At 44.8% G+C, this 24767-nt stretch overlaps 7 protein-coding genes across 8 annotated transcripts in view; 2 read left to right on the top strand and 5 right to left on the bottom strand.

Annotated features, from left to right (window-relative positions):
* The window catches only part of LOC6500897 (patj homolog), a 28044-nt gene extending 25928 nt beyond the window's left edge, over positions 1 to 2116 (bottom strand). Inside the window, exon 1 of the mRNA XM_032455993.2 lies at positions 1874 to 2116. The gene's annotated coding sequence lies outside the window, so the exon portion shown is untranslated. The remainder of the gene's footprint in view (positions 1 to 1873) is intronic.
* A 1048-nt stretch (positions 2117 to 3164) lies between these two features.
* On the top strand, positions 3165 to 5691 carry LOC6499693 (protein hemingway). The gene is made up of 5 exons (XM_001954088.4): positions 3165 to 3657; positions 3736 to 4323; positions 4397 to 5169; positions 5232 to 5397; positions 5458 to 5691. Exons 1-5 carry the CDS (start codon positions 3391 to 3393, stop codon positions 5593 to 5595), a joined length of 1932 nt encoding a protein of 643 aa, XP_001954124.2. The 5' UTR covers positions 3165 to 3390; the 3' UTR covers positions 5596 to 5691.
* Positions 5692 to 5701: 10 nt separating this feature from the next.
* Positions 5702 to 7600, bottom strand: LOC6500896 (Werner Syndrome-like exonuclease). Its single transcript, XM_001954087.4, has 7 exons — positions 7436 to 7600; positions 7315 to 7383; positions 7154 to 7261; positions 6895 to 7100; positions 6613 to 6837; positions 6295 to 6538; positions 5702 to 6232 (listed from the first exon to the last, which is right to left on the bottom strand). The coding sequence occupies exons 1-7, from the start codon at positions 7493 to 7495 to the stop codon at positions 6077 to 6079; spliced, it is 1068 nt and encodes a 355-aa protein (XP_001954123.2). The 5' UTR covers positions 7496 to 7600; the 3' UTR covers positions 5702 to 6076.
* A 196-nt stretch (positions 7601 to 7796) lies between these two features.
* On the top strand, positions 7797 to 9107 carry LOC6499694 (nucleoporin Nup43). Its single transcript, XM_001954086.4, has 2 exons — positions 7797 to 8198; positions 8256 to 9107. The coding sequence occupies exons 1-2, from the start codon at positions 7907 to 7909 to the stop codon at positions 9050 to 9052; spliced, it is 1089 nt and encodes a 362-aa protein (XP_001954122.1). The 5' UTR covers positions 7797 to 7906; the 3' UTR covers positions 9053 to 9107.
* Positions 9108 to 9630: 523 nt separating this feature from the next.
* On the bottom strand, positions 9631 to 13698 carry LOC6500895 (protein glass). The gene is made up of 5 exons (XM_001954085.4): positions 13425 to 13698; positions 12559 to 12695; positions 12159 to 12289; positions 10526 to 12036; positions 9631 to 10269 (listed from the first exon to the last, which is right to left on the bottom strand). The coding sequence occupies exons 2-5, from the start codon at positions 12602 to 12604 to the stop codon at positions 10128 to 10130; spliced, it is 1830 nt and encodes a 609-aa protein (XP_001954121.3). The 5' UTR covers positions 12605 to 12695; positions 13425 to 13698; the 3' UTR covers positions 9631 to 10127.
* Positions 13699 to 17752: 4054 nt separating this feature from the next.
* Positions 17753 to 20781, bottom strand: LOC6500893 (retinol dehydrogenase 14). Of its 2 annotated transcripts, none has more exons than XM_001954083.4 (3): positions 20594 to 20781; positions 18688 to 18826; positions 17753 to 18615 (listed from the first exon to the last, which is right to left on the bottom strand). In XM_001954083.4, exons 2-3 carry the CDS (start codon positions 18818 to 18820, stop codon positions 17885 to 17887), a joined length of 864 nt encoding a protein of 287 aa, XP_001954119.2. In that variant the 5' UTR covers positions 18821 to 18826; positions 20594 to 20781; the 3' UTR covers positions 17753 to 17884. The 2 variants fall into 2 exon arrangements, with proteins under 2 accessions (XP_001954119.2, XP_032312144.1); XM_032456253.2 differs by lacking the exon at positions 20594 to 20781 and adding an exon at positions 19764 to 19935.
* Positions 20782 to 21398: 617 nt separating this feature from the next.
* Positions 21399 to 24553, bottom strand: LOC6500892. The gene is made up of 3 exons (XM_001954082.4): positions 24189 to 24553; positions 23808 to 24131; positions 21399 to 23745 (listed from the first exon to the last, which is right to left on the bottom strand). The coding sequence occupies exons 1-3, from the start codon at positions 24497 to 24499 to the stop codon at positions 21486 to 21488; spliced, it is 2895 nt and encodes a 964-aa protein (XP_001954118.1). The 5' UTR covers positions 24500 to 24553; the 3' UTR covers positions 21399 to 21485.
* Positions 24554 to 24767: the final 214 nt, after the last annotated feature.

Genomic DNA, 24767 nt, shown 5'->3' with positions numbered 1-24767 from the left:
ACACTAATGGTCGGCATCGAAACAGCAGGAGCCCAAAATCCGCAACCGAAACCAAATCCTGTTCAGTGGGTTGCCGTTTTAATTGTAGTTCCTGAGAGCTGCTTGCTGGGCGGCTTTGCGCCCATGGAGGGGAAATTGGGGCGCATTGTTAGCCGTGTCTGCCAGTGACTGCAGCTGTCAATTAAACGCTGATTGACTTTGCATCCAACGGACAGGGATTGACGCACGATGCGTATGATTAACGTCGCATGTTGCCTGTACGCTGGATCCTGTTTTTCATCCTGCGCCTGCTGATTTAGCCCCTCCGCTCAGGATACTAGTCGTGGCTTTGGCCATTCGTTTGTGAACATACCAGAACTGCAAGTGCAGTGAGAAAAATATATATGTGGAAAGTTAGATGCCTATATTTTAAGTGAATAACTACTATGATAACTCTTTACTTTCAATGAGATTCTTCTAGTTTAGGTTTCCCAAATGTATTTTTTTTAATTAAAAAGTTAACCAGTCACCGCTTAATTATTTTCTCTGCATTCACGAGTGTGCTTCATTTAACTTGGTTGTGGTTGGACGGGTGCGCTGAAAAGTGGTGTGTGGAAATTGAGGAAAAGCAGGAGCTGGAACAGCAGTTGTTGATGTCCCAGGCCCATTACTCAGAAAGTAGGCCAAGCGCGTTTGAAGTTGCCACTGCGTTTGCTTGTATGAGCTGACTGCTATTTTTATATGCCTCAAGTAGAGCCAGAGGTTTCTACTCCCCATCTTTTTCGCTCCATGCCGTGTCGACTCTGGCCGCCTGGCTGTGCCAGTTTTCGGTTTCGTTTTATTGCGCCTTTGGCCACTGTTGCTTCTAACGCACTTCAAACTGCCGAGCCGCTGACCTACTGAGCATTATTAGCCGGCTCCACGGCCCTCGGCTCAGAGTTTTTGGCCCAAGTCCCTGGTCTCTGCCGGCGCCACTGCCCATGCCCCTGTCTCTGCCTGTCAAGCGTCGAAAATCGATATAAAAACTAAAGGAAGAGTGCTAAGAAAGTCTAACCCTGTGCCACTTAGAATAAAATGTAATATGCCCTTGTTATTAAAGGATAATCTTTAAAGGTTTAGTTATTTTATTTGGTTTATCTATTTTTAAATGGGCTCAACAATACCTTTGATAGTTTTAAAATAATACTCTAGGAATAGGGTATTTCCTAATTTAATAAAATAGGAAAATATCCTTTAGTTCGAAGGACCCACGCCCAGAACAAGTAAAGACTTCCTGCTGCCATCGGAGGAACTGCTGGGCTAGCCGCACTGACTGCGGCTGTCGGTTGCTTGGCTCGGAGTTCGGTGGCTGCGGCTGTTGGTTGGTGTCGTGTTGGTTGGTGGCTGCGCCTTTTGACCCACCTAACCGCCCCCGCAAGCCGTCGGTTCCCGCAGTTTCCCCCACAAGCTCTTAGCCAAATTACTGCAGCCAAAAAAACAAAAAGGCAAAAACAACAACAAAAACAGACGGGGTGAGAATAATACTGGGGAGAGGAAGCGAAATAACTTGTAAACTTGCGGCACGCAATTTGCAATTACTTAGCCGTCGACTCCTGGCGCCGATTGTTGCAAAAGGACATTAACGCATGCAAAGGACAAAAGAGCCAGAGCCAAAAGTGAAACGACCCCCTCTCCCACAACTTTCTTGTTTGCTGTTTTCTATTGATTTAACAACAACAAGGCGGCAGGCACTTCCGCTTCCGCCTAGATTGCGTATACGCCGCGTGTACTTCTTCGGACAGGTCATATGGCTGCGTAAAAGTCGCGTGCTCCACAGAAAAAATTTGGACCGGTTATTCGGACAGGCTAGGATGCCCAAGAACATTCATTAGCGATGGTCGTCGGTGGTAATTACCCGCACTGGCTGGTGGCCAGTCGATGGGCCAGCAAACGATTTCCGCTGCGATTCGCGGCACTTCATTCACATTCACTGCACAAACACATGGCTCGACACTCGCGTTGTTTTTTGGGTTTGCTCAGCCAGTTTCCTTGTTTCCCGACGCTGGCCAAAATTTTCTCTTACTCATTTATCAGCGTATTACGCGCGCATTTTCCGGCTCAGCAACACGCCCGCACGCCACGGAGCTTCTTGGCCAAGTGAAGTGCCCGTTGGCCAGCAGCAGCCGCTTCGCTCTAAGCGAGTACCGACAGTGACCCAGGGGGGTCCTGTGACCGGCGAGGGGTTGCCCGCCCATGCGCACTGGCCCACCACATGACTCCGTAATGCACTGGGAGAGAACCGGAGAATCGAAGAACCGACAATTCCGTTCGCAATATTTACAATTTGAACAGAGAGGCAGCCATAGCGGGAGAGACTGACAGGGACTTATGGAGAAAATGAGAAAAGAAAAGGACTGTTCAGAGGCGTCGTATCTCGATAAGCTTTTTAGGGGTTCTTATTTCAAATTTACAATCTTTGCAATACAAATTATTAAAAAATAAAATTTTAAACAAGGATTTTCTTTCTGGGAGAATTAAAAAAAATAAAAGAGGAATAATTCAATAAATGAAAGATTAAATAGAAAAATAATAAATCAATCAAACAATCAATACTAACGTTGTTCAAATTTAAGAAATCTAAAATATAATTTATTCAATTTTAATAAAAATGTTAAAAAAATCCATTTTATAATTCTTTATTTCTGTCATTAATTTTATAAGTCGCATTTTTTTTTTTTGTTCTTTTTTTTATAAGATAAATAAATAATTTATTATTAGTTTTTAATATAATTATTGTTTTAGAAAATTAGTTGCAACAAATGCCGGTAATTGCTGCTGGGGCAACCAACAAATCGCCTGCGCCTGCTCTGTTGTCCCCGGCAACCAGTGGCCAGAATAAATAAGTGCCCAGGTGTCATGTGGTGGGTGAAGAGCAAAGGAGGGCTGGAGTGTGGGGGTGGTTCACCTAAGCCCCAGTGACCAAGCAGTCGACGGTTGGCAGCGCCACCGCAAGGCAGCCCAAGAGTCATAGTTGCAAGAAACGTGGAATGTGCCAACTTTTCGCGGGCAAATCTGGAGACGGGGGTAACCAGCGACGGAGGAGCAACTTCTATCCGCACCTGCCCCAACCGGGCGGTCAGGTGTCAATCAGAAACTGTAAAACGAAAGGTGAAACATATCCAACCAACTGAAAATCGAACTCAGTAAACAATTATCTACGACTCAGGTCGGCGTCAAAATTCGTAGTTTGCCTCGAATTGCTTTTGGATATTCGGCAGTTCTCGATACAATCTACATAAAGACACACATATTTCTCAAAATAAGTCATACAAGGTTCTTTCCCTCAAATAAATAAACAAATAGTACAATAATACAACTATATTATAACTCAATAACGCCGAGAACTTCCTAGACCCCAAACTTATAATAACTATGTCGGAGCGAGGTGAGAACTCTGACGAGGAGTATTACGTTAACGAGGCATTCGAAGAGGACTCGCAATCAGAACTGGAAGAACAAGAGACAGAAGAGGATGGCCAAGATGAGCAGGATGATGAAATCGAATGCGAGGAGGAAGAAAACGATGAAGATGCTGAGATTGAGGTGGAGGAGCTAGTCCATAGCCAGAAATCGGCACATCTTGAGGAAAGCGACACTCAGAGCGAGAGCGATGTTGAGGCCGAGTTCATGCGCGGAAACGTAAGTCCTAATCCTGTACAGGAGCTCACCATCTCACAGTTCAGTCTGACTGCCCCTGTCCCCACACCACGCCCACAGCCTCATGCCCGAAGGATGTTGGGCGGGAGAAACTCTGGCCGTGGATTTAATCGCGACCGTATGCCCATTTATCCCAGCTCCTCGTCTGAAGACGAGAGCCAGGTCATTGTTACCAAGACCGTGGCTGAGGTCAATCATATTAGTCTGCAAATGGGCTCGGGCCTCGAGGATGAAACGCCGTCAGTGCGCACCTTGATGCCAGACAGTGCCCGTAACGCGGGCGAGGACGATGAGGACACAGAGACCGAAGTGGAAGTCGAGGAGATTGAAGAAGAGGAGGAGGAGGAGGAAGAAGAGGATGACGAGGATGCCCAGAGTGATGGGACAGTTGACTCTAACAAGGGCAATGAAATCGCAGAAGAGAGCGATGAGGAACAGGGCACTGACGTCGAGGTGGAGCAATTGGAGGAGGATGAGCCCGATTTCGGCGCTAAGATCATTCGTCCTAAGATCCAGCAGCCACAAGAGGACATCGTTTCTCTGGTGGATGCCAGTGACAATAGCAGCGAGTACAGTGTGGTAACCATGGGAAGGGCTGGCGAGGAAACTGATGCCACGTTGGAAGATTGTTCTCCTCGTATGCTGAAGGTAAATTCATGTTCCATTTACCTAAAAATCATAAATCATAGATTAATATTCAATTGAAAATTTTTATGAACAGCCCATGCTTGAAAAGGAGCGCCCTAACACAGTATTAGAGTCACCTCATGCCCCTTCCTTCGAGACCCAGAAACATCATGTAAAGCGCCCAGAGGAGCCCGACGTGCCTTCCATGCCGCCGCCATTGAAACAGCTAGATGAATTCTTAAACAGTGAAGACGGCTCACTAATCTCACAACCCGATCCGGCTACCGTAAAGTACCTGGAGCATCAAATGACCCAAATGTCCGAGATGATAATGAAGACCTTCCGCATGAATGGAGGCGCAACCAACAGCCAAGCTTTCGAGCAGTTGGCTATGGCAACGGAACTGATGCAAAAGCATGGTCTGCAGCGCGATGAGAGTGAATCGGGGACGAACTCCGGTACGGAATCGGCATTGACCAGTGCTCGCAGCTGCGGTGGAGGATTAAGGCCACCAATGCGATCGCGCCTACCTCGATCTCAGGAGGCCCTACTTTCCACGCGATCCCCAATGGCAGGCAGACCCAAATGCCGATGTCCCTCAGAGTCAGATCTCATTGAACAGGACCAGGAGATGGAAATGGGTCTAAAAACTGATGAAAGCGTTGATATCGGAATGGGTATGGGACAAGAGGACTATCTTATGGATGAATGTGGCCAAGGCGACGGGCTGATGATGCATCCGCACCAACGCCGACCTCCAGAATTCCACCGACGTGCGGCAAGTGGAACGCCCAGCACCTTTACCACCGACGGAAGCAGCTATCCCGTCAATGTCTCACGATCCCGCTGTTCCAATGAAAAAATAAAGTAAGTAGTATCATGGATCATGGAAATAGCAACAATTTATAGAAGTCTCTCAACCAATTTAGTTACAAAAACCTTGGGCGCAAGAGCTTCAGTTTTACCAATCCTCAAGTCCGTGAAATTGAGCGACAGAATCAAATCTTGCTCCGGAAGATGATGACTGTGAAGCCCACGGCTACGATCAAGGCGAGCACCAGTAACCTGAAGGTTAACACAAATGCTCCCGAAAAGGTAAGGTTTTAGTGTGAATCATCGGGAATTAGTCCTTGATCTTATATAGCTCAATTACAGCGACAGCAACCGCCTGCGCCGCGTCTTTCCAGTGCTGCAGTAAATCGTAAAAAGTACCAGCGCCAGATCGACCTAGACAACGATGTCCTTAAGCGAAAGCTGGAGGCCATCGGCACCAGGCGGCCACAATTCAAGTGAAGCCTATACGGGCAGCCCCATCTGTGTTCATTACTTGTTTAGATGTGTTTTACGTGAATTTACAAAATTAAAATTTATTGCAAGTTGAGAAGTGTACAAAATAGCATTTTTATGCATCTGGATATAGTTTGTATATATTATAAAAATAATTTGGTTTTAACAATTAAAAGGTAAAATAAGGTTAAAAAGATACAATATTTCTATAAGTTATATTTAATGCAATGAAATTAATCCAGCTTAATATTGAACATATAATTTTTGAACAATGAATAGATTTCTAAAAAGAAATTTTTTGCTTTTTGTATAAATGCATAAAAAATTCTTACAATTAAATATTCGTTTTGAAGTCTAGTAAATTAACAAGGAAACTATTTTGTAAAATCGTTAAGAATTTGTATAAATATCCTAGTGATGTAAATTAATTGTAAAAGATCAAAAATTCCTAAAATGTGCACAGGTAACAGTCCATGTCCAAAACTTTTCACAAGGTCACCTCGTTCATCTTTGATAGAAATTTCTCGCCCAATGCCTTCACTGCTTTAAACGCAGTTTCACCATTTTCTTCTTTAAATTTCTCTTCATTTGCGAGTTTTGTCTTTTCTCGCTGTTCCAAATCCCGATAAATAACTTGACCAATCTGAAGAAGATATTTAAATCTTTAGAAGACCTTCAAAAGAGATATTTCATTTCAATACTTACATAGACGTCGATGGCGGCATACATAAGTTGATTCTCGTCCAGCGGAATTACATGCCACTTACTCATGCGCACCTTCTTGCTTTTATCCATAGCCTTCCTGCATATAAAATTTGCTAAACGTTCCAAGCTCCAGCGACCTCCAGTTTGACAAATCACATTGCACCAAACCCCCAAATCCACACACTTTTCGATCAACGCATCGGCGGATACTTCGGGGAAGTCCCTTTGCAATTTACGGAAATCACTATAAAAACAAATGTGTTAAGAAGTTATGTATAATATATCTGAAGAGTATATGTATATCTTAAGAATACTTACGCCTTAATGTTAACACCATGTAGGCGCACTTTGGGGTGATTAATAAGGGCCACCAGAGCCGAAGGTAGCTTCTTGAGGTTGGTCAGTTGGTAGATATAGCAGCACTTTTCGTCCACGCATATCTGAATGACAGAGGACTTGCCTGGTCCGGTTTGAAAGGAGAATGGCCACTCCATATCAAAAGCCATAGGCACAACGTCCTCCTTCTGCTTTTCTACCCATTGCCTAATGGGATAAAAAGGTAAATATTATTCGATTTAAGGATACATTTCTTATACTCACATGACGTCGTCGGCCGAGGCAGCAATGTCTTGGCTCTCTGTATAATACTTAATGGCCCCCTTGTACTTGATGAAAGGAAGTTTTTCGGGCTTTTCCTTCTCGGGAGATGGAGTTCCTCCATCTGCCATAGAACGAGTGCTTCTAGTGGTTCTGGTGCTGCGACGTTTTGGTGGGTTCTCACTTTCCACAGACTCCTTCTCCTGAGTCTAAATTAATGTTTTAATAACATAAATGAAACTAATTCTAAAGGATATCTTACGACTTCTGGAGTATCCAAATTCTTTCGCTTTATAGATGACCTTCCAGTTCTCCCTGCTTTGTTTTGCTTAGGTGTATTATCCTCTTGTGTGTTTTCCTTCTCTTTTTCCTAATAGTCAAGGATTAGTAAATAAATGAGAATATAAAATCGAATAATTGTACCTGCTTCGGTGTATCTTTTTTTGCTTGACGGCCAGTCATTTTAGGAGTCTCCTTTTTAACGACCTCTTTCTAATAATGAAAATGGTTTTTGAAAATGTCTCTTTATTTTTAAGGTACTTACCTTATCAGAAACCATATCATTAATATTTTTGTTTGGCAATTTTATTAAATATTTATCCATTTAATTTTTGTTGATTTAATTATGAAAGATTTGTTAGTATTGTTTCTTCCCGCCAAAAAATCAAAGTGGCTGTATCTCATTGAAACAAAATCTTTAAGATATAAAATCTAGCTATTTTCGAGCTACATTTCGGTATTTTTGGAGAAGTTTTTTTTTAGGTACATTTTTGAAGATGCTTAATGAAATTATAAATAAAATGATTTATTTGATATTCAGTTTTTATTTGATTTTGTATCTTTTTAGTTTTAAAAAAATTGCGCTCATTTAAAATACTGCTTTTAATTTTCCCGCTTGATTCCATTAAACCCAATAATATCTGGGCACACTTACCAAAAAGCCGCATTGAACAGAAGATTTTTATGTTTATATTCAAAAATAAATTAAGAAGGCTGAAAACATTAAAGTACAACCATGTCTGCCAACGTATCCACTCACTACATATCGGAGAAGGTGGCCCGGGTGCGCTGGCTTCCGGAACAGCTGCAGCAGAGTGAGCGATTCATTACCGGCAGCTGGGACATGGAGAGGAACTTTGTGCGTCTCTGGAAGCTCCAGTCAAATCAATATGCCACCGCCAATACAGCTGCCGCCACGGATAATGTGGAGCTGATGCCTCGATGCATGGACAAGGTTTCGGTTGAGGATGATGTCACTGGAATGGAGTTTGTGGACAAGGACACACTGGCAGTTACCACCGCGGATGGTAGGGACTAAATAGATATCCTTCAATGGCACATTTATAAATTCTTTTTTTAACCAGGTCGCCTAAGCCTGATGAATGTGCAGCGAGCTGTCGAAGAGGACCAGATTCACTTCACAGCCCGCAGCGAGCAACTCCACCGCTTCGAACGCAGCCAGGACCCGGCTCCGTGCACAGATATTTCCGTCTATGGAACGGACATTGCCACCGCCGGGGAGGATGGTTGCGTCAACATTCTGTCCTCCAGTAATATACGCCAAGTCAAACGCCACATCGAAGCGGATAGCTTAGCCCTATTCGCAGTTAGCTTTATCAGTCAAAATCAACTGGTGGCTGCCAACCGAATGGGAGTTATTCGCATGCTGGACGTCCGAGTAGCCAGCGAGGCACAGCCGAAGGTAAACTTTATGGTGGCTTGCAAAGACGACAAAAACTCGAACTTTGTGTCGTCAATTACCTCTCATCCAATGCAACAACACATCCTTCTCTGCGGCACCGAAGAAGGGTCCATTACGGTATGGGACTTGCGAAACCTAGACTATCCTGCCTCGTATCTGAACGCCCACAGCAGTCCCATTACTGATATCGGTTTCCACCGCAAGGATCCCTCCAAACTATTTACAGCCGCTGAAGCTGGTGAGGTGTGGATGTGGTCGGAAAACAAGGCTCTGACATGCGACAATCAGAAGGATGGTAGCAGCGCCTGGCTAAGTGGCGATCGAGTGAAGTCCCTGGTCGGTGTGGAGGGTGTCCTGACCAACATACGCAAAGCAATTAACTCCTTCGATGTACATGGAACTCGATTAGTGTGCGGTGGTGATTCAGAGGCTGTGTACTTGATCGATGACATCGTCTGAAGGTCATGTCTTTGTAATTTCATCTTCTATAATTAAACAAATTGTTATAAAAGAATGTTGCATTATTTACTCTAATATACCATATTTAAGGGGGTCATCAGCTGCCCAATTACATCAAAATTTCAGAAATAATCAGATAAAAAATAAACAATAATAATATGTTATTTAAATTTTATATTTTATTCATAGTTTACTTTCGATATATGCAAAAATTGGCTTAAATCAAAGCACCTGACTTACATTTAGACGTACAAACTATAACTACGTTCCAGTATATATCTTTACTTTATCATGCCTTCGCAATTTTTATTTAAACTTGCTCATTTTGGGTGCTGCTGTGTAGTTGGTCTTATGACTCTTACTATTATTCGACTTAAGTACTATTTCGTTGGCTAATTTGGAATAGATTTATGCGTGTTTTCAACTACCTTATCGGATGAACTAACTTGGACTCGATGCATATTAGGCTAGGTGAATAAAATAAATACAGTATGTATAGGTATGTATGTACAGTGAAGCACTTAGGCCTACGTCCGTCTAGATCCGTTTGGATCTCTCTGTTCGGTTCCACACGAACCCACTATATATTTTCCATTTGAGCATTTTCAATTGCATTGGGGTTGGGGCGTGGAAATGAGTATTCAAGTTAACATTTTTTTTTAAATTGAGTTTTTAGTTGATATAGAAACCCTAATGTTTGTCTTTTTAACGATAAGTTTTCCGTTTCATGAAATTTACGGTAATAATAATCAAATTGTGAAAGCTCCTGGATTGGGTCCAGGAAAATAATCATTCATTTAGGATATTAGTTGGTTTTTATATATTCCTCTAGTTCAAGGTGCTAGTAGAAGCGCTCGAATTTGGGCGGCTTGTTGAGTGCGCAGAAATAATACCCTGAATAGTTTTGTGTGGCTCCGGGTGGAGTGTAATCGCCGATGCTATAGTTCCCGTAGTCGTAGTTTCCCATATGGGCGTGGTGGTGATGATGGTGCAAATGATGGGGATGTGGGTGCGGATGAGAGTGTGGGTGTGGTGGGTGGTAGTGCTGGAAACCGCCTGCACTGCGTGGCTTTTGTCATGTAAGAAGGCTATTTCCACCACCACCGACTCCGCCCCCTGTTCCGGATCCACCATTGCTGCTTCCGTTTCCGCCACTGCCATTGTTGTTATTGCCATGAACGCGCATGTGCCGATTCAAGTTTCCCGACTGAGAGAATCTGCGGAAAAGAAATTTAGGCGTTATATTTCCGATTTACTTTCCAAAAATGGGGATAAGAAGATGGTGTGGAGTTATAAATGTAACTTTCTCATTAATAAAATTTGTACTTTAAATCATTTTCAAATATTTCAAACGTTAGATTGTTTCCAAAACTTTGAGATAAAAGCTTACAATCTTTGCTTCAAACTTTACTCTTACTTTAACAGGATGTTAGATTTAAAAAGTACACCTAATGGACAGTTTTCCCGACTCACCTGAGCAGGCAGAGCTTGCACTGGTAGGGCTTTTCGCCGCTGTGGATGCGCAGGTGCTTGGTGAGGGTGCTGCTGTCGGAGAAGGACTTCTTGCAGGAGGAGCAGCGGTAGGGTCGCTCGCCGGAGTGGGTGCGCATGTGCGTGGTGACGCTGGAGCTCTGGGAGAACCGCCGGTCACAGATAGGGCAACGGAACGGCTTCTGCCCCGTGTGTGTGCGTACGTGGGCCGTAAGGTTGGCGGCCTGGGAGAAGCTCTTGTTGCAGTCTGGACAGCGGTAGGGCCTCTCGCCGGAGTGGGTGCGTAGGTGCGTCTTGAGCGTACTGGGTCTGGCGTATGTCTTTCCACAGAGTCGGCACAAATTGGGCTTCATATCACCGCCACTGCTGCCCTCATCTGCGTCTGGATCCTCGTTACTATCCTCCTCGTCTTCAAAGCCGGAGAGACTCAGACCCAAAGCAGCGGCCTGGTAACTGGTGGGGCTCTTGTGGGGCGGCGTATATCCTTGATTGCCTGTCGAATAATAGGCACCCAAGGCAGAGTTGGCTGGCGGCGATGGTGACTCTTTTTCAGCCACCGACAGCGGAGCTAGGGAACCTAGAGCCGCTGGACCTGGAGCCCTAAAGTCCGCCGTAAACGAGTAGGTAGCTGAGGCAGGATAGTGGCCCGGACTTAGAAGTGGCGGATATAACACATTAACCGCCGCCGCAGCTGCCGCAGAAGTTGAGTTGCCGGGCGGAGTCCAGTTCACCTGGGAACACTGCATCGGCAGTGTCCCGCTGCCATCGGCTGCTCCGTAGCCATGGTGCATAGTCATATTCATGCTTACGTTCACACTCATGCTGGGATACATGGCAGGACCTGGTGGCGGAGGAGGTGGTGGTGCCGGTGCCCCTGTACTGGATTCGTAGTAGCAGGTGGCGGTGGATCCGGAGGAACCATTATTGCTCACGCTGTTGTTAGAGCTGCTTTGGAGGAGCGAGTTGCCACCGTGCGATGCCTGGCTTTGGGACTGCAGATGCTGCTGGTGTTGCTGATGCTGGTGCTGGTGCGTATGCATTTGGCTGTGGTTGTGATTGTGGGTGTTTCCGCTGGGCGAGATGAGCATCTGGTGGGGATGCACCGTGTAGGAGAGCGAGGGCTGGTGGGGATTGCCGGCGGAAAAGTTGTAGGAGGCGCCGCAGGGCGAGAAGGGGAACAGGCTGGGCAGAGGATCGATGTCCAAAGGCGGCAGGCCGGGAAATGTGGAGGCCATTTCGTCTGTGCTCCAGTAGCTGGTATTTCCGGCAGAGCCTCCTGTAACGCCACCGCTTGTTCCGTTGTGTCCGCTGCTACTGTTTTCCGGCGGAGTGGTGCTGATCTGGATATGGGCACCGCCAATTCCCACCTCCACTCCAATCGTGGGATCAAAGCAGCCGCCGCAGTCGAAGTCGCTGCTGGTGAGCGAGGAGATTGGCAGGGCGGTGTTACCCTGGCAGGATAAACAGCCAACGCAGGAAGCGGCGCACTCTTGCTGAAGTTGCAGAAATGGACGAAATAAAAAAGCCCGTTAGCAGGAATCAATTAAGATGACAGAAAACAGGACCGCTCGCGAGGAGTGCTCCGGAGAGATTAAATATGGATTCCAGGACTCACCTGCGGGCTGTCCAGCGCCAAACCGAACAGGGGATTGTTGGGCACATAGCCCGTCTCTGGTTCCACAGGACCGCCGTTTGAGACATCGCACGATATGTACATAGCTCCACCCTCTTGATCTTCCAGGGAATCTGCGCAGCGAAAACAAAATAAAGCATTAAGCCCACTGGAAGTCCAACCGTCAGAGATGCTCAAGAGCAACTCATGTATCTCAGGGATACATTTGATGCCAGTGGCAACCACTGTGCAGTTTGCGAAGCTCCGCCCTCGAGGCACACCGATTCACACAACCACACAATAGTCCGCCATTTGCTTTCCTCTCTCGCTCTTAACCCGCGTATCTATGTATCCGCGTATCTATGTATCCGCGTATCTGTGAGTCTCGCTTTTGTTAACTTACCCAGAATTATGTTCAGGAGTTTGGAACTCTTATATAACAATCCCATGACATGACTCCAGTTCTGGAATGTTTGGGTTTAGCGGTCGGGGATTTGTTTTTGCTTTTTCTACGTTTCATGCTGAGGCAATAGTTTCGAACTGCAAGGCAAGGATTAGACATTAATTTAAAGTTCATCGAATATTTCGTTTTTGTAATTAATATGCCGTTTAGGTCTAACTTTTAAAAGGACTTAATTATATAAAGGATTCTTGCGAGTTGCATAAAGATACCCCCTTACTGTGAGTAAATTTTTTGATTGAAAACTTGGCTTCATAGAATTCAAAATCGTTGTAAACCCTTTTTATAATATATTACCAGAAAAAAAGTAGATTGAAATTAATTAAATTCTTCAGACAATAGTCAACAATCTTAAAGAATTCCAAGATGCGTATAAAAAATGTGAAGATTCAAAAGACACAAAAATGTTGAAAGAAATGAAAAAACTTTTCCCTTGGTAAAGCTCATTGGGTCTTAATAATAGTCAAACTACTACTAATATAGTACATATAACTTGGTCCACTATCTTTTTCCTCTTTGAATTGTCTCGAATTTGCCTCGTTTTTCATTTTAAAAAATCCTCTAAATTGAGGCTTTATCAATAAATGTTATATTCAAATTGAAAACAAAAAAAAATCCAATTTTAGAATTGACTTTGTAGAATGTTTAGTTTTATTGGATTAAGTGATCATTCATTTGTAAATTCTGTAATTTGTAAATATCCTTTAGTTTTCCGGCGATCAAGCAGGACTTATCCAAAGCTGCAAGATTCTGAAAAACCTATGAGTAGTTTTTCAAACTTTGATTTAATTGCACAAGCGTTTTCGAACCTTTGAAATATATACACAGGAATCATGATCTTATAAAGACCAATAACTAAGAACTTTTCACTGCTTTTTGTAACTTTCTTTAGATTATTAATATTTGTTTTATTCCAGAACTAGATCGCGATCGTTCGATTTTAGTTAGATATTGGTTTAAAATTGGAGCCGTTGTGCAGGTTTTGAGTTTTCGAATTGAGTGTGGAAAAAGAACGACTTTTGGCGACGAGCATAAGACGGCGACTAATTGTCAGATTCAGTTCGAGGCACCTCGGCCCAATATATCGACTGACGGGCAGAGCGACAGCAAAGCGACAACCACAGTGGAAGAAGCGGGCCGCAAAAAAATACCCACTTAATTATAAACAAGCTACAAAAGGGCGCAAAAGACAACGGCAGCAATGTGGCAACAACAATCTCACTCGCACTCACACCCAGATCCACATATAATGACACAAGTACCCGGTACTACACATGCACTCACTACCCCTGGCACTATACCCCTACCCCTATCGATACCCAATTCCCATTCCATATTCATCCACCACCACAACAACGTTGCCGTCATCGTTGTCGGCCAACCAATGCGCTCCGTCTACCGGCTTTTGCGGCGTCCTACCCTCTGTGCCCTCTCCGGCCTTGCCCGTCCTTCCTGCCCGCTCCAATCCCGACCGATCCCGCCCCGGCCAAGTCTTCGTCTGAGGCTCAGTCTCAGGCCCATTCATACGTGGCCGGCAGCAACAACTACAGGAGCAGAAAACAACCAACAACGAACAACAGCGGCAGCAGTTTTCAGTAGTTTTTATTTGTCACCCAATATCTTTACAGCTCGACACCAGATATGTACCAAGCCAAAGGGGACAGGACGGCTAATGCACAGAAATAAATAAGATTTTTTAACTTTAAAGTTTAAGATACGCATTTTATGTATTTTGTGTTATTTTCTCCAAGTGCAGGGGTTGCCCCAGGGCGGGAGCAGGGATTGGTGGCATGGTGGGCTGGCAACCATTGATCGTCTTCGCCGGCTTTCTGCTTCCTTCGCTCCATTCTTTTGTGGTTAAATGCGACTGACTGTCCATCAGGCCAAGTCGGCAACCCCCTGGCTGCTTCTGTAACGCGTATCTGTCAGTGTGTGTATCTGCTTCTGTAACTTGTATCTTTGGGTCTCTCGGTGCTAATTCTCATTTGTAGCTCGGCCAATGACGACTGTCTATCCATCGATCGATCGATCGATCGTTGCTCTTGCCGCAGAGCAACCGACAATTGTGAATAGTTTGAATGTTATTTGATAGTTCGATTTGTGGTTGCTGCTGCAGCAACAAGAGCAGATGAAGCAGAGATGAAAATTCAAGCCAAATGGAAAATCTTTTAGAAGTGATGAAAAGTCATTTACTGCCAGCGATATCAATGATAGTTCAGGAACGCTTTTGAACTCTAAATTCAAGGCATTCCCCTTTGAGATGGGAAAGTTCACACGGCCGAAAATGTATTTGCCAATTGGCAGAATCAGTTAAGTGTAAAGGCTTGCAGAAATTGGCTATATCCCCCGTATCGGCTTACCCTATCGATGGGAATTTCATGTCAAAACGGAGCCAGCGTCGTGTGTGTTAAAATCAGAGCCAGAATCTGATCAGAGCCGAACCTGTTTTCAAAACCATTTTTTTCTGTTTCGGTTACGGTGTCAGTTTCACGTCAACAACTTGGCTAAGGACATGAGCCAGTCCTGTCTCCACTGCTGCCGATTGTCAGAACGGATTAGGATCCGATCCTTGGTAGCTGGCTCAATCCAGGGATATCAATAACAATTAGAATAGCTCTCTCAGGTGTACACGTTCAGGTGTCAGCTGATCAAACGGCAACAGAAACATCTCGACTCAATTAACCGCAAAGGCCCATAAATCTTTGAGTTTGCTACAAATTAAGCCAATGAATAAATAAGCCCAACCACCCTCTCGAGGACCTGTTATCACACCAGTTCATCATCCACCTCGTCATCTTTATCTAACGCGAGGCACGTGGATATGTTTGCTTGCAGGCTCATCGGTTGCTTCTGTTTGTTTTGCGTATTTAACTTGGCAAACAATGGCAGGACATGAGCCTGGTACTCACCTCCTCCCCACACCTACTCTGATTCTTAGTCCCTTGTTGCCACCATCAACCAGAGAATTTTCACTCATTTCAGTTTTGCGTTTTACGTATATATTCTGGTTGTCCAAGTCGTTTCATTTCGTTTCTTTTGCCGTTCTGCATTCAGTTGTGAATTGCCTAGGCTTCGAAAATCAATGAAATACTTTTCGGGTGGCACTGCTGGGGCTTCCCCGGGTTTTGGCTGCGTTGTGCTTTTTTTACGCTGCCTGCCACTCAAGTCATTCAACATGTTAATGCCATTCGGTCATACTAGATGCCGGCCAAAATGGTATAAACAGCAGCAGTAACCAACATTGGTGGGGAAGAAATGGGAAGAGTGGATGTCAGTCGAAGATGGAAAACCATTTTTCACATAAGTGTTTTGGGTTTCTTGGAAATCACTGAATGGGTCTGCTCCAAATAGAAATAGTAATTTGACAAGAGGAATTAAATGCGATTGGCAGTCGTTATAGTAGGGTTTTATATATAATAAGTTAAATACTAAATATATATAAGAATGCTTATAAAAGCTAACTAACCAAAAAGAGAAAAAATTCGAAAATATCTAAAATGTATATGTCAATAAAAAGAAGCCTCCTTTAAGTTCCCTGCATGGATGCATAGTTTTCAGTTCCCAACTGATCAACAACTGTTTTGCTCTATAAGGTTTCTATGATATGCAATTACTTAGTCGGAATTGTAAAGTTCAGGGAGTTACTCTGTGGGACATCTGTGAGTGCAATTGCACGTTCGATACTTACGCCCCCGCCCCCAAGGAGAGTATCGATGACCGCGTGACAGGAGCAGCAGTTGCCAGTTGACATTTGCTGGACAGGATGGAGAAGGACACACCAATCGAACTGACCTGACAGCTGGACGAGTCGGGATCGGGACTGTCGCATAACCCATATCTTATTAAAAACCTAAGCCAGCTTATTAAATGCGTGCTGTTATTACAAACCCCCGAAAAGAAACAGAAATACATCAGAGGACTCCCCCACTACAAAAGGAGAAAACTACTTGAATTACATCTGAACTTGGCCACAAAAATTGTCTTTTCGTCGTTGTGGACATGGGAGTACACTTGAGTGAAGCGCGCCAAATTAAATTTGTAAGACGATACTTTTCGAAGGGGCAGCGAAGGAAAATTTCCAGAAGGGTTCTCGTCTTATCACTGGAAGCAATGTCCTGGCTGACAGAAACAAACCAATTCAGCAATATAGACGCGCGGGTTGTTTGTTTTTTATTTGGGAATCACTTCCGCAAACAAACGCTCCGAAGAAGACCTAATTGATGATGAATTTTTCTCACAGTGACAAATTGAGGGCGTGGCAGGGGCGTTTTGTAGCGAAAATTATCTGCAGCGCCGGCGCCCGTCAGTCACGCTCCGTTATCTGGAAATGCATTTTGGCGAACCGCAAATGATTATCCTGTAATCCTTTGGATAAATATTAAATTTCAATTAGGCCAGTTAACATATTATTAGCTACCAATCGGCACTATCATAATCATCGGTGCAGGTCGCGTGTCCAACCAGGAGCTGATAATTATCTACCCAAAAGCGGACAACCGCAACCCTCCATGCCTGCTCAATTTGTATCTCTCAGATACGGATACAACAGTGGTGACAGTCAGCGTCAAAAGATGCGACTGCAATTTTATCAGATTATGCCTGGTGGTGCAATCCCCTGGGTCTTCTCTTCCTCCCCGAATCCTCAACAGGTGAGAGGAGCTCGCCCAAACTTTGTGTGAGAATTTTTCTTTTTTTTTTCGGCAATGCTTTCTCCGCCCCGCCCGCTGATGTATCGGGCGTATCGGGTTTCTTTACCCGTTTGCCGCTGTGATTCGGCGCTCGCAATAATTCTCATGAACTGAAATTGAAACGTTCTCTGCAGGATGGCACCAGTTTGATGCGAAATGTAATTAAATGTTCATTCCTTTCGACGATATTGGCCATTTCTTGTTTACACATTGTCTTAGCTTTGGCTGTTAACAACAGCTTCTTGGCCAAGGGACCACTGATAATGTTGCTTACAGAGAGTTACAACGGCTAACAGAGAGTTGTAACAGTTTCGCTTTTTAGGGTGAACCATCAAGCCACAAAAATGTATGACTGGGTTTTAAGTTCTTTGGTTTTTTAGGAAAATATACCACTCTTCTACTACTACTACTAAATAGTTAGTATTATGTGAACAAAAACTAAATGCCAATATTTATACAAAAACTTTATTATCGAGATGAAAAACTTAGACTATTAAAATCTCCCCCTTATTAACAAGAAAAGCAAATCAGTGGAATGCAGTAAGCATTGGATTAGCATATAGCATAGCAGTAGGCATAGCCTAGATTTTGGGATCCTGGGGTGTGATTTTGGCAATCTTCAATGACTCCTCCCAGATCTTGCGACCCTTCTCCTCGTCGAGAGCAGCGGCATTCAAGGTGGCCTCCTTGCAGTCCATGTAGTACTTTCCAGACACATTGGCCACCTCGTCGGATGTGGCCAAGTAGATGGTGGTCTGGGCTCCAGCCTTGGTGGTCTTGAAGAAACCCTTCGTGATTGCCATCATGGGCAGATTCAGGGGGAAGGGCACATTGCGCCAAATGCCGGAGTCGATCATGCCAGGGTGCAGGAAGTTCACGGTTACCCTGGTGCCCTCCAGACGCTTGGCCAGCTCCCGGGCGAAGTAAATGTTGGCAAACTTGGACACATAGTACAAATAGGCAGCCGGGAAGGTGCCAATGGGGTTCAACTTGGCCAAGTTCACGGATGACAAGCGGTACAGCTCAGAAGCCACGATCACAATACGAGCCGGAGCACTCTTCTTCAGGACATCAATCAGCAGGTGGGTCAGCAGGAAGGGACCGTAGTGGTTGGTGGCCATGGTCAGTTCTACGCCGTCCTCGCTAGTCTGTCCCCGGAAAGCCAGGGCCATGCCGGCGTTGTGGATGAGCACATCGATCTTGGGTTCTGTCTTCACAATGTCGGCGGCAAAGTCGCGAACGGATTTCTGAGAGCCCAGATCCAGTTTCTTGACAATGACTTTGTTGTTGTTAGTTTCCTTCACAATTTCATCTGTTAAAAAACAAAAAATTAATAAATAAAACTATAAAATACAATATTTTTTTTTTAGTTGAAGCCACTTACCCTTGACAGCATTAGCGGTCTCCAAATTCCGGCAAGCCATGATGATGCGGGCTCCACGTCCGGCTAAGTCCTTGGCCGTCTCCTTGCCAATTCCGCTGTTGGCGCCAGTGATAATAACAGTTTTTCCCTCCATTTTAGTCTGCAATCAATGTCAAAGTTCAATTAGTTAATTGTGCATTTGGGGGTCTGTTGACAATGTCTCGGGCGTGGCGGATTAATCTTTAGAACAGTAATTAGTAAGCACTTGGTCGCGGGCAGTCACACTAATCGGAGTTCGTCTGGAACCGGGGGTATCTTAGTTTCAAAGCCATTAACTTGGCTTTTAATTGCTGTCCAGCCTGAGATCTCTTTGTGACTCACCAGTAAGCGATCGCTTAGAATGTAATCGAGACTACAGAGCTTCAGATGCTTGTGGGTTGTTTTGAATGCACTGACAGTAACTGTATCTCTCGGATGTGACGTACCGCCTTTTCTCATAAGGTATCTAATATAATTTGTAATTAAGTCAAATCGTCACCACAGTCATAAGTAACAAAAGCTACGTTTCATGTAAAGGCAGAGGTATCTTTAAAGCTTTTTCAAAATGAATGACAATTCGTTTGATTTAAAGTTTTGAAACGTACAGTTGAATGTTAATTGATACTGGTTATAATGGAAAAATATTTTAATAAGGTTTTAAATAGCTGCATTGCATATTACCGATAGGATACCCTCATCAATAACTACAATTTGTATTTCCATGGGTAATTTTCCATGCTATATTACTTAATTTTTCAAATACTTCTAGACTTTAAGTTGGATACGTAGTGAGGTATGAACACTAAAAGCATCAGGAACACTGAATCCCCAAAATTAATTTCCATTATAAAGTTTTTTTCAGAAAAGCAGTATAATTTGTATGTGAATGGCGACCCCATTGAAGAATCTCAAAAGAATTCAAAGCGGAAGTTGGAAGAAGGCCCATAAAAAGTGGGAATTGTCCGAGTCATGTCACGATTGGGGGAACTAATTTTGGGTGGCTTGGGGACTAGGAGTGGGCTTTTTGGGGTGGTGGGCTTGGGAGGTGTTTTCATTACCTCGGTGAAGCATCGGCCCGCCGTGATGCGGAGATAGAAGCGAATGCTCATCAGGGTGGCCACAAGGGCCGATATGAGAGCCATGAGGAAGATGTCGTGGACATAGTGCTCGGTTGGCAATAAACCGAAGACGAAACCCATCCTACAAGTGATCCGATGTGAGTATACTACAATATGCTTACAAATATATTGGTGTCAATATGCAAATAAGATTATATAATATCGGAGACAAACCAAAGGCCAGACGCTTGTCTTAGGCCCCAAGAAACGAGTTTGGTTTGGGGTTTTAAGGTTTTTAGCTCTGTTTGGTTTCAAGAGGGTTTGTCGGTCAGTCTGCGGAGATTTTCACAATTTCAATCGTTTATCAGTGGCTGTCATGAAATCGATTTGGGGAGCTGTTGTTGTGAAAACTTACACTTTCACTTTCACACATGTGCGTAATTATGGCTTATTATTATGAAACGCTGTCTGCAGAAGAAACAGCGGAAAAAAACAAGCTAAAGTTCGTTGGCAGCCAAAAATGAGGAAAGGTTTAAAAAGCAAGAAAGAAAGTCTGAAATTTCATGTAGAGTTTTGAGTTTCTGTTTTTAACTCCACCGTCCACGTCACAAAGATTTCTTCTGTGCGCTTTCCTTCAGATTGAAGACTCGAAGACGAAGACTGGGTCTGGTTACGCTTGCATGATCTGTTGAAGAACCCCGATCTCTCCAACCAGCCCCGCCCAGAATGCAGTCCGAAAAGCACAAGAAATGGGCAAAGTTAAAAGGCGTCTAGAACTGACCCGTTTTCGACTTACGATCGCTGCAGACGAGTTTTTAGTGCACACTCACCTGTTTTGGCTGTTCTTGCTGATCTATAATTTATGGCAATTGCTGTTGGCCTGCACTTTGGACTGGCTGCGGAACAAATCGATATCGAATCGGTGAATCTGAATCTGAATTGGAATCGGAAGATCCCAAAGCTGCTACAACCTTCGCCTTGAACGACTGCTCGGATACTGAAAACGAACTGGCTTGAATCGGAATCGGCATCTGAATCTGAAGCCGAGGTTGCGGAGAATGCGCGATCGTCTCCACTTGTTTGGATCGCTGTGGAGCGGCTATAGTTATAGCCATGGTAACAGGTTAGCCGGCAAAATAACTGGCTTTCTTGGCTCCGTTGTGGTCCCCTCTTCGGTGGCTCCCTCCCACCCCCTGTTTTTGGTGGGGTCATTAACGAAGAGTAAGCCCAAAAAGAGATACGAAGAAAACTAGTTGGTAAGAGAAACTATGGGGGGGAGTGGGTTTCCTAGCAAAGCCATCTACCGGGAGCTTTGAAAAGCCAGATAATATGGCTTAAATAATGGGGCGAAAATTATGTAGAAAGTAATGGCTGGTAATTCGTTTTTTAATAACCACATCGTAGAGGTAATGAGTACCGATTCTATATAAAAAAAACATAAGAAAAGAATACTTTCGTATTTAATTACACTTTTTTTATTGGTAATATTTGGTAAATATTTTTTATTGGATATTTTAGTCCTCTCAACAATCTATCAAAAGCTTAACCTAAGCCTTTTTAGTTTGTGACATAAATCGTGTACTTTTTTATTTAAAAGAGATAATTTGCCGAGAGCTATCTCAAAAATAAAATTACTTTCAATGCAATGTGGATTGTATTTTTAATTACATATTTACATAAGGGTCTAATGATCAAAACTTTCTTGAACTAAAGTAAAATGTTCTATTTATCGATGCTGTTCTCCTTGAGGGTCCCCATTGGAGGCTCCATGTCAGTGTCCAGGTGTCTGGTCAAAGTATTGTACCATTCGCTCATGTGCTGGGTGACGATGTTAATGAAACGGGACACCTTTGCCTTGACGGTAGTCACAATTCCATCAGCAAGGGATATCCTGCGGTGTTCTGTAGCTGGAGCATTGGTCTTACTGATTTTCATGATCGTGGAATTCTCAGAGTCCTCATTTGGCGGAAATGGGCTTATTCGTGGCCTTTGATCGACTTTGTATTCGTACAAGGTGTATGTCCCCAGAGGCATTGTCTCGTCCTGATCATCTTTGTCAATAGAGTTTGATCGCAGTTCTTCCAAAGAGTTGGACATGGGAATGGCACGGCGCTTTCGCATCGCTGGAAGGTCCCACCAGGAGGTGATTCCCACATCAGCTTTTTTTGCTTGGGCGGGGACTGCAGCTGGAGCGGATCCCTTGGCACCGAAATAGTCCGGCGAGGACGCCTTCTTACCAGCACTGAATGCCTCCAGAGAACTCTCCCGTAGTGTCTCATCTCCTAGAGAAAACTCGTGCTCGTGTTCGTTTATGTGGCCGAGAAAATGTTTTCCCAGTTCCCGTTGAGCCTGGAGAAAATCGCTGGCCACATGACCAGTCCTGGAATGACGTCTTCTGGCGGTGGGCACGGGCTCCACATCCTCTTCGGGTTCCTCTACGGGCTTTGGCTTCCCCGATTCATTTTTGGCAATAGTGGCTTTGCTGGAGAACGGCTCAGGGAAGAGCAGGGAATTGAGAGTGGCCCCCAGGTTCAATCTCTTGTTAGCCTTGGGAGCTGGCAATGCTTCGAAAAACTCCGTGGGTAGCAAACGCAGCTTTCTGCGTCCTTCAGACGGTTCTGGTTCGGGCTCCTGTTCAGATTCTTCCTCTCTTTGGATAATTTTCAACTGGCTCTTGGACTTTGATTTGCGTTTCTTGGGAATCGCAACTTCCGTTTCCGGTTCATTTTCCTCCCCATCTATACTTTCAATGTGCTTCAAGTGGACATCACCATCGGGAAGACGGGTGTAGGTTGGTGGCTCTTCCGGCTGTTCTCCGAGCTTCTTGAAGAACTTCTCCTCGTCGAACTCGTCAAAGTTAAAGAGTGGCTTCTTCTTTGTCTCTGGCTTCCGAATCTCCGTGATTTTTTTGGTCATTGCGGTCTTTTTACCGTTTCGGTTGTAGAAGTATGGACCGGAATAGTCGGAAGTACTGCGCCGTGATCTTCGGTTTACACCCTGGGCTTGCTCAAATACTTGACTAAACCAGGCCAACGCTTGTGGAACATTAACGGGCTGATGACTAGACTTGGTGGCGGTGTCCGAGGCCTCTCTCTTAGCAGGCTTAGTATCACGGAAGGTCTGCAATAGGCGGTCCAGAAGATTTCTTGGTCTCTCATCCTCGTCCAGGACAAAGCGTCGGTTTCGGTTGAAGGAGCTCTGAACGGCACCCCTGGCTACTGCTGTTTCCTCTATCAAGCGCTGAAGCAGTCGATCGGCGGAACTGTATCGGGAGGAGCGACGTTTCTCCGTCGAGGAGTCTCCACTTGTCTCGTCTTCCGCCTCGATCTCCGAAAACTGGCAATGCTCCAGATTGACATCGGGTAGAACCCAGAACGCCACCGACATACTCGGAGTGATTAGCTGCAGGGGTTTGCTGGCATCATTCTCTTTGATCAAAGGACGCAGGGTAGAATTTAAATGCAATCGAACATTGTTCAGTTGGACTCGTTGATCCAAACTAGTCAGAACATACTGCCAGATTTCCTTGCCGGCCAGGCGACTGGGACTCCTCACCGTGATCGTGGTGGGCTGGTCCTCCGTATTGACCACCATAAATGCCAGACCTCCGGATACGGCATTGGCACAGTGCGTATATAGTTTGTTGCTGGGGGAGAACACATTCAAAGGTCTCGCAGGGAACACCCTTGAACCCATAACCTTTTTGAACAAAGCCGTCACAAACAGGCTGAAATTGGGTCGCTCGAAGTCCTGCAGGGTCATGCGCTTGAAGACCACATCGAAGCCAGTGCTGGCCGCATCCCCCAGTGTCTGGGCCCAGCGCAGGGCATCGGTAGTCTCATCACCAACTAGTCGCTCTGAGGATCGCTCCTCTGGCAGGCTTAACCACAAGGGAACACGCTGCTGCTGCAGAATCCTCAAAGCCGGGTCGCTATCGTACAGATAGCTCCCCAAACTGGACTTGGGAAGCATGTTGGAAGGCCTTAATATAATATTAAAATTAGAATTTTAACAAAATTAGTTCGAATAGATTGTTGCGCTTACTGTGTCCATCCGAAGGCTGTATTAAGGTCCTTAGACGTGTCCACGTATCTTCTTGTTTCATCAGCACTGCTGCCTGCCGAAATGTCCGCCCCCATGATCCGCCAATCATCCACGTACGGCTTGAAGGTATCCGTCATCAGCTTGAGAGTACGTAGCTCCTGGACGTAATCCTTGGCTCTTGAAGTTCCAAAATCAGTGCCCAATTGCCAAATGCAATCGGTGATGCCCACCATGTAGGAGGTGTTTAGGATTTTAAGGGTGTGCATGGAGTCCCATTCGTCGGGGGCATATGGCACCGGAATGATCATGGTCCAGTTTACGGCTCTATGGAATATTAGTTTAAATCAATGATGACGAAAAAGCGCCCGACAAAATACATACCGCGTCCATCGGTTAAAACCTTTCCAGATGATCTTTGTGGGATTCCGCAGACGATTGGGTGCATTAGTGGCGAAATAAAAGTCACCAACAAACTTAATGTGGGCATCTCCCAAAAGGGTGGCCATATTGGTCACTGCTTTCCGATTTTTTCCATCCAGTGCATCGTACAAGTCCTCCGGCCGGACGGCGAAGCTGACAAACTTCTCGTTAACATCGTTGTAAGGACGATTCACATGCAACTGGACAAGGGTATCTGCCCAGCTCAACTCCAGTAATCCCAGTAGAAGGACAATCACAGGTAGTAGCCACATTGTCGTATTTGTATCCAGACTTCGAGATGGAGACCTCTCCGTAGCTCGATGGCGCTGCAACTGACCGGAGGTTTGCATAGACTCCGTCTAAATAAACTCCAGGTGTGCACATTCGCACCTTTGCAGTTCCAGCGAGTTTCGCTGCCCTCGGCAAGAATTTTCCGCTGAGCGGTGCCCTCAATGCGATGACCTTTTCACATAACCGAAACTTTGAAACTGGGTTGGAATGCTATGTTTATCAATGAACCGTAAGTTGACCCACTAAGGT

Source organism: Drosophila ananassae, chromosome 2L, assembly GCF_017639315.1.
Source record: "Drosophila ananassae strain 14024-0371.13 chromosome 2L, ASM1763931v2, whole genome shotgun sequence".
NCBI lineage: Eukaryota > Metazoa > Arthropoda > Insecta > Diptera > Drosophilidae > Drosophila > Drosophila ananassae.
Note: the sequence above shows the minus strand (reverse complement) of the source record. Positions and strands in the feature narration are given on the sequence as shown.